Source organism: Morone saxatilis, unplaced genomic scaffold (genome assembly GCF_004916995.1).
Source record: "Morone saxatilis isolate NCDOM2014 unplaced genomic scaffold, NCSU_SB_2.0 Contig22, whole genome shotgun sequence".
In the NCBI taxonomy this organism is placed as follows: Eukaryota; Metazoa; Chordata; class Actinopteri; family Moronidae; genus Morone; species Morone saxatilis.
Window position 1 is genome coordinate 22,917,121 of NW_023339785.1, and position 7,963 is coordinate 22,925,083.

At 39.8% G+C, this 7,963-nt stretch overlaps 1 protein-coding gene across 1 annotated transcript in view; it reads left to right on the top strand.

Annotated features, from left to right (window-relative positions):
* polr1a (RNA polymerase I subunit A) overlaps nt 1-5,934 on the top strand; it is a 25,483-nt gene extending 19,549 nt beyond the window's left edge. Inside the window, exons 29-34 of the mRNA XM_035669522.1 lie at nt 1,362-1,497; nt 2,392-2,546; nt 2,667-2,796; nt 2,934-3,041; nt 4,381-4,656; nt 5,635-5,934. Coding sequence (XP_035525415.1) covers nt 1,362-1,497; nt 2,392-2,546; nt 2,667-2,796; nt 2,934-3,041; nt 4,381-4,656; nt 5,635-5,901 — 1,072 coding nt within the window. The 3' untranslated portion in view covers nt 5,902-5,934. The remainder of the gene's footprint in view (nt 1-1,361; nt 1,498-2,391; nt 2,547-2,666; nt 2,797-2,933; nt 3,042-4,380; nt 4,657-5,634) is intronic.
* Nucleotides 5,935-7,963: the final 2,029 nt, after the last annotated feature.

Below are 7,963 nucleotides of genomic sequence, written 5' to 3' on the forward strand. Positions count from 1 at the left end.
AAAGGGCCGCAGGTCGGATTCGAACCCTGCTGCAGCAAGGACTCAGCCTCGGTACATGGGTCGCCAGCTCTACCCACTGAGCTAACCGGCCGCCCGGATTGGGCTCAATTTAGCCAATATCGATCAGTTAAAAAATGCCCCGATCGGCCACGCTATTGATCTTGAGATCAGATGTAGACATCCCTATCTGTAACATACACACACACTCATATACATCACATACTTCCTTTTTCTGCTTTTAGATTTGTATTATTGTTGTGTTGTATATATTCCTATTATTAGTTTGCTATCACTTTTAGTCATATTATTTTCTGTATGGCTGCTGTGCTTGAACTCAGTATGTGAACTGCAAGCTTCTTAACACTTGATTGGCTTTTATCACATTTGCGGTCTGACGGGCAGAATCTGTCGTGTGATTTTATCACTTCCTTTAGTAACTACCTGCAAATGTAACACCAGCATTTCAATTTTATCGTCAGCCGGATGTAATAGGAATTGGTGTTGGTGGAAATTACTAGCAAAATGATTACCAGACTAGAAAAAGAGTGACTTGGAGGGGCACAGTGAAACCACAAAAACAAAACAGCTGCAACAGACCGAGCTAACGCAGGAGATCATCCAGCCAGACTTGACATAGTCTGCTCACATTAGCTCTGAGTTTGCTTTATGAAACAGAGGTTCAGTTTGCTCAGACTAATTCAAGACAGACTTTTCACAATACGCCAAATCTTTCTGAGCCACATTTTGGAAACCCCCCTCAGTTTTTTGCAAACACAGAGTCACAGTCCCCTGTGACCGTCACTGATTAGTCACTGCAAGTTGGTTTCCCATGTTTGATTTTCAGTTTAGAGACTGATTTAACAGTTTGTTCTTTAAATATTATTTCTTCTGGCTCGTTAATGGATATCCTTCTCTGAGACATATATGCCTTTCTGTTCAGCCAGTGTTTTGAACTATTTGGGCATTTTTCATGTTTGACCCCTGATTGAAAAAACCTCTCACTTAGCAGAGCTGCTGGGTAGAAAAAGAAGACACCAGGTGGTTGTGTCACATCTAACAGCCACAGATGTTGTGTCTATTTCTGCTTTTCATGTAGAGAATGAAAATAAACTCTCCTCAACATCTTTTTAAGTGGTGAGAAGCAGAAATTGTGGTATGAACAGGTGTGAGTACAGCTCTCCAAACCTCATAGAGGAGTGCTACAGTGTTACTAACAGTAAAGTGTTTCTTCTGAAATACCTTTCCTAAATGAACAAGTCTTACGTTTGTCCACTTACTCTTCCCTGCTTCATCCATCCAAGCCTTCACCATACTTTTCCTCCATGTCTCACTCTCTGTTCATATGTGCATCCGTCTCACAGACTGAGGGAGATCCTGATGGTGGCCAGCTCCAACATCAAAACTCCTATGATGAGCGTTCCAGTGTTAAACAACAAGAAGGCCTTGAAGAGAGCCAAGACACTCCGTAAGAAGCTCACCAGAGTCTGTGTGGCTGAGGTGAGGATCAGCTTTTTTGCTTATAAATATTTTCTTTAGGGGTTTAGGGGTCCTACAGGTTCTAGAAAACTGAGAAATTTAGAGACTAGTTTTCCAGTCATAAAAACACCTGGAAATGATTTACAGTAATTAAAAAATAACCTGCCCCTCACTCAGATCCTCCTACGTAAATCTAGGTGTGTGTTTTGATAGTAGGATCACCTGCACAGTATGATGCTTCAAAGCGGGTTTACAAGACGCAGAGTGGAATAGACTTGCGGCAATCTTGTCAACATCAAGTCTATTTTACCCAGAGCCATGATCAGATTCTCAGAGAAGCCCAGTGGAAATGCTGTACACATATCTACTAGCATAGAGCCTGTTAGTTGTTGTTATGGTTGATAAATACATTCTGCAATATTAATTGTATGTGCAACCAGGGAAATTAGCTAACATCGAGTGTCCCAAAATTTGAAAAAAATAGAAGTATAAAGCTGAGGTTACACGTGCCACGATTGGTAAATTCTGATTGTTTGTGGGCAAGTGCTGTCCTGTACTGTCAAGTAAACTCCTGGAAAATGCTTGCAAAGTTCCTGAAAAATGATTTCATAAAAAGAAGGAATTAAAAATGGTTTCCACCCATCTTCTTATTTTTTCTTCTATAATCACTTTTTGCTTGACTCTGCTTCAATGTGTCTTTTATTTTCTTTGTGTAAATTGTTTGGTGTCTGTTTCATCATGTCAGTACATGTCTTCTCACTTTCCTCTTTAATTTTTCACCTTGTGTTTGCACAATTCTCCTGTCTTACAAACTGGGAATAAATATATATTTAGTGTAGTGTAGATACATTTACCTATCTGCTTAACCTATTACAAACTGTGTGTTCGTGTGTGTGTGTGTGTGTGTGTGAGCAGGTGCTGCAGAAGGTGGATGTTGTAGAGACATTGCGGATCGAAAATCACCAAAAGTTGCGGACGTTCAAAGTCACCTTCCAGTTCCTGCCTCCTGACCGGTACAGCGACGATAAGCTGCTGTCACCTCAACAGATCCTCCAGTACATGGAAACTAGGTGTGTGTTTGTGTGTGGAGCCTGGCAGTTTCTCCTGTACCAGAATCCATTAAGAAATAACCTGATTTTAACCTCTTATCTTCCCTGTTTTACACTTTGTTTGGTTGTTTTTCCTCCCAGGTTTTTCCGTCTCCTCCTCGAGGCCATTAAGAAGCGCAGTGCCAAGTTGGCGTCCATCGCCGTGGAAACAAGGAAGGCCTCCCTCAGAGATAAGGACAATGATGGTGATGGGACGGCTGGCACAGCAGGGGTCTGTTTTAAATTGGATTGTCTTCATTTTAGTATTCCCTTTTTAGGATTAGTGTTGTCACTCATCTTTGAATTTTTGGTCCTTTCCTTGAATACCCCAAAAATCTAAAGTATCTTTGTCATGTTGACATTCATCAGTTAGATGACGGGGATGGAGAAGAGGAGCAAGAGATTGTTGATGACCAGGGGAACGAAGGAGACGCTGATGCTTCCGATGCCAAGCGAAAAAACAAACAAGAAGAGGAGGTATGAAGATCACTTCACTACTTTATATTTGAGTGTAACTACATCCTTCAGTTATGCTAGCTCCCTCCCTCCCAGCATATTTTAAAAATGCATCAGAGACCTGCAAAGGATAGCCACTTTAGGGTAGTACAGCGAAGGTTTTACAGTCACTAGAAGCACATTCATGACCGTTTGTTAAAGTTTCTGTGTGGTACCTGTGTTGTAGTAGAGGCTAACTCTCTGGTATGTGTGGGTCAGTGGGCAGACTTTAAAGTAGATGGCAATATTAACACCAGCATTGATGTGTTTCATCAAAGTACATTCATATAATTTAGTTTTACAGATCAAAAAACATGTTTCAGTGTGCAGTACCTCTTTAAATACAAATATGTGTGTGGTAGAGCCCTTTATTTCCCCAGAAATTAAAAGCTCAACAATGTTTATTCGGTACTTGATTGGACTTGTGGAATATTTTCATGTGACTCGCCTAGAGGTGATGGTTAAGGTATTCCAACTGACTAGTCTGGACTAGAAAATGGGGCTGCTCCTCTTACATAGGAATGTTTCAGTGTATCTGTGGTTGAATATCCGTCTACAGCCTTGCTAGTGCATCTCTGAGGCTGAGGCTAGTGCTAACATGCTCACCATGCTAGTGCTAACATGCTGATCTTGAGCAGATAATGAGGGAATGTGATTAGTCCTACAGCTATTTAATCATAAAGCAAAGTATTGGACAAATAAAGATTTTGACCTGATGATGGCTCTTGATGAAAAGTCAACGGATCACTAAAGTTATTACAGTTTCTCCCGAGGACAGCATGAATGTGTGGACTAAATATCATGGCAGTGTACAACATTGTGTGTCCGTCCATTCAGTAGATGTTGAGATAATTGTATAGAGTCAGTAGGATTCTTCCGCTGGGGACCATGAACAGACGTTGCTATGCCTGGAGCCATGTGGCTAAAAATCCATGATTAACAGACGACGTCATAAGCAAACAAATAACAAATGAACATGTTAATAAAGTTTACACAGTACATGGTTTGATTTAAGAGAAAACCCAGACATCAATCACAAATAACTAATAATATATTCTTCTGCAAACAAGCTAAATATTGTTTAGTCTAGTAAAACTTGTGTATTTAATTGTATTACTCAAAAAATGTGTTGTGGTAAGCAAAAATAACTTGATTTCTTCAAACTAGCATAGAACTTGGGCAGCTAGGAAACCTTGTTTGCCCTGTATCTGCCTTGAATCCTATGAAATGTTAAATCTAAATGTAAAATAATCTCACCTAGCTCAAGCTAATATTTAAAAAAAATAAAATAAAAATCTTCCTTTTCTGCTTTCCTCCACAGGTGGACTATGAGAGTGAGGAGGAGGATGGAGAGGATGACGGTGAGGATAAAGAAGATCAGGGGGAGGAAGAAAAGGTGGTGGAGGAGAATGTGGAGAGCGTGGAGGAGCCTCAGTTGGAATCTGTAGCAGTGAGAACTATGAGGAAGACGAAGCGAACAAAACAAGGGAGAGGAGACGAAGACACCATGAATCAGATGAGAGTGAACTCTGTTTTGGAGTCCAACCCGGCAATAGAGAGATACTGCTACGATCACCAGCATGAGCTGTGGTGTGAGGTCAGTTTGTATGTGGTGCACAAGCACATTAAAAAGGTTTTAGGTGGCTTCACTTGAACATTAGAGTTTAGATTAGACTTTCATCAAAATCTCTGAAGGGAATTAAACCAGCAATGAATCATCCTGTTAATAAGTATTAACTGTGTAGCCACATCCTTATAACTTTGTGTCATACAACCTCTCTAACACATAAAGCATGGTTCTGATTACACTGAGCTCTACCATGTAACAGTGGGTCTTACAGTAAATACGCCTGCTGCAAATGTACTGCAGTTCTTGTACCTCACACCTAACTGCACATTACCATGTGACTTAACATAAGACGGCTAATCTTGAAATCTTGTTCCGTCAAGACACCAAGGGGGAAATTTAGCTGGCTTTTTTTACACTACATCTATTGACTGTAGTCAACAGATAACGGCTAATATGCCCCTGCATCCTGTTACACACTTGTCTTTCCTGCAGATATGAATCACACTGTAAAGCACAACAAGGCAATTTAAAGTGCTTTATGTAAAACATAACCTTTTATACCGCAACACAATGCAATGCAATGCAATGCAATGAAAATGAAAGTGAAAGTACATTTAAATACAATTTAAAAAAATTAAAACTAATAAAATGATAGTACAAGACTAATACAAGTGAGTTATCCCCATCTCTTCAGTTTCTGCACTTTTGCTTGCCCAATTCAAACAAAAAATTCGATGAAATGCTGGTTCTCATAAGGCAATTTATCTTGTTTTAATTGGTAACTGTAGTTAAGCCTAACTGTTGCTGTCCTTACCTAGAGTTTGATACTGGTTAATTAATTTAAGAGCATTTGAGATTACCAATGTATGAATGGCCACATACCAACCAATCACACAATGTCCTCTCTGTCCTCTGCCAGTTTTAAACAATGAAAAACTGCATCTTTCAGATGACTCCCTCATCAGGTTGTTATTTAAACCTCGACCCCTTCGTCCCCGTTCATAGGTTCATCTGGTGTTGCCGGTGAGCAAGGTGCACTTCGACCTTACCTCAGTCCTGTCAACTCTGGCCCAGAATGCAGTCATCATGGAGACCAGAGGCTTGACACGCTGCCTGCTGAGCGAAACCACAACAAAGACGGGAGAGAAAGAGACTGTTCTCAACACAGAAGGCATCAACATGCACGAAATGTTCAAGCACAGTGATGTACGTACACAGCGTTGGTTAACGTCATTAATGACCTGTCAGAACATGAATTTCACATTTCTCTAATTACATTTTTATTTTTTTAAGAAGCCTCTAAGTTATTTGTGGCATGTAGTTGTATGGAGGCTCCAGTTAAAGGTTCAGTGTGTAACATTTAGGAGAATCTTTCGGCAGAAATGGAATATAATATTTCATAGGTATGTCTTCATTAATGTATAATCACCTGAATACAAGAATTGTTGTGTTTTGGTGACCTGAGAATGAGCTGTTTTTATCTACAGAGGGAGTGGCTCCTCTCCTATGCAGTTTCATGGCCACTGTACTTTCTCCTATATGCTTAAATGGGAGGGTGAGTCGAGGGGGTTGCAATCTGCAACTACACCCCTAGATGCCACTAAATCTTAAAGTTTACCTTTTTTAAAATGGGTTTTTGGGGAGGTTTTTAACCCAAATCAAGGGTCTAAGGACAGACGGTGTTGAACATTTGTACAGACTGTAAAGCCACTTGTGGCAAATTGTGATTGGGAGCTTTATAAATACAATTTTACTTACTCAACTACTGCATTTGTCCACAGGTGCCACTAGAATAAACAAAAAATGTAGCTGTTCTAAAGGTTAATCTCCTCCTGAAAGGTCACAGCGCATTGTTTTAATCTATATCCTGTAGTTAATTGTAGTTAAAGTGCCAGTCAGCAACTTAAGGTTAAGGATGTTTAGACATGAGTTACTGGATCATGTTAAATATAGATTGTTTTTCTCAGTGTTGGTTACTGAAGATCTCCAGTGAAGTTAAAGTTGGAGCAGTTTAATTTGCTGTAAACAGTTTTGTTTATCTGTGGTTAGTTGGCTACATTTGGATGATATACTACAAACACTCATGCATTTTCAGATCAAAATGTTAATTTCATAAAGAGACAATATCCTTTTAGAGCAACAAATAAGTTAAAAGAAAGGAAAGAACACAGACAATACCCAGCTCTGTGAACAGAAATACAAATCAATAATGTCCAGTCATGACCTCACTTGCAGTGGAAACTTTGAGTTACTGTAAATTGACAGACAGAGGGGTTTTCCTGCGTGCACCCAATTTTAAAAAAAAAAAAAAAAGCTCATTCTGGAAGAAAATGGCAGAAGAGAAAATTACAAGGCTCAGGTTTAGTCTGCAAGTTGTGTTTTCTGGAGGTGTACAGACTAAAGACTGAAGGAGGGGCAGGATAATGACTCCACATTTTATGGGTTTCCTGGTGCAGCCACAACTATCGACGAGCTGCTGACCGTAAACCTTTCAACTCAGTTTACACCAACCAGACCCACTCTTCTTCTTCTGTCTCTTATTTGCCTCCCGGGAACCCTTGAAAATCAAGTTACTTTCCTACCTTTTTTTTTATGGTTAAAAGAGAGGCAAACATCTCACAATTTATAGACTTTTTTTTTTTTTTTTAGAATTTTTTTTATTTAAAATTGTACAGCATGTCCGCTGTAGTAGACCACAGGACCAGGTCATTGGTACAAAATAAATCTTGGACAGGGTGATGTAGGTCTTGAATCACCCTGAAGGGGTCGCAAAAACAATGACCTGCTTACCGTACCAAGTCAAGTCTCATACCTTGTCCTGCCATACTCAGAAGAACATTTCATGACACCACTTGCGAAATCCAATATTGGATACCAATGTGTCTGCATTGTGGGTGTTACATTACATGGAATTACACATTTAATGTAAAAATAGAATTTGTAGTAATTAAAGTAAGTTGTTTTTTACCATGAATATCAACAGTGGCTAATCTCTGGAGCTGAATAAATCACATCTGCTACTCCTGGTCCACACAGGGACAATGTATTTCCCTCTCACAGAGACCTGTGTCTGTATCTGTTGGCTCCTAAACAAATTCTGTGACACTAATGATAGTCACTGCATAAAATGTGCCGCATCTGTGAAAGGTTAGTGTGGTGGAGTGTTTCCTGTAGAGGAATGTTAAAAGGATGCTTTAAAGAGAGAGAGAAATCAAGGGCCTCCATCTTTACTTCTGTGTTTGTGGACTCCCGCAGGGAAAAAGTAAATAAAAAGAAACTTATCAAAGAGAAGACGGCAAGAGACGAACTCCGTGTGTGTGTGTCTCGTGTGTGT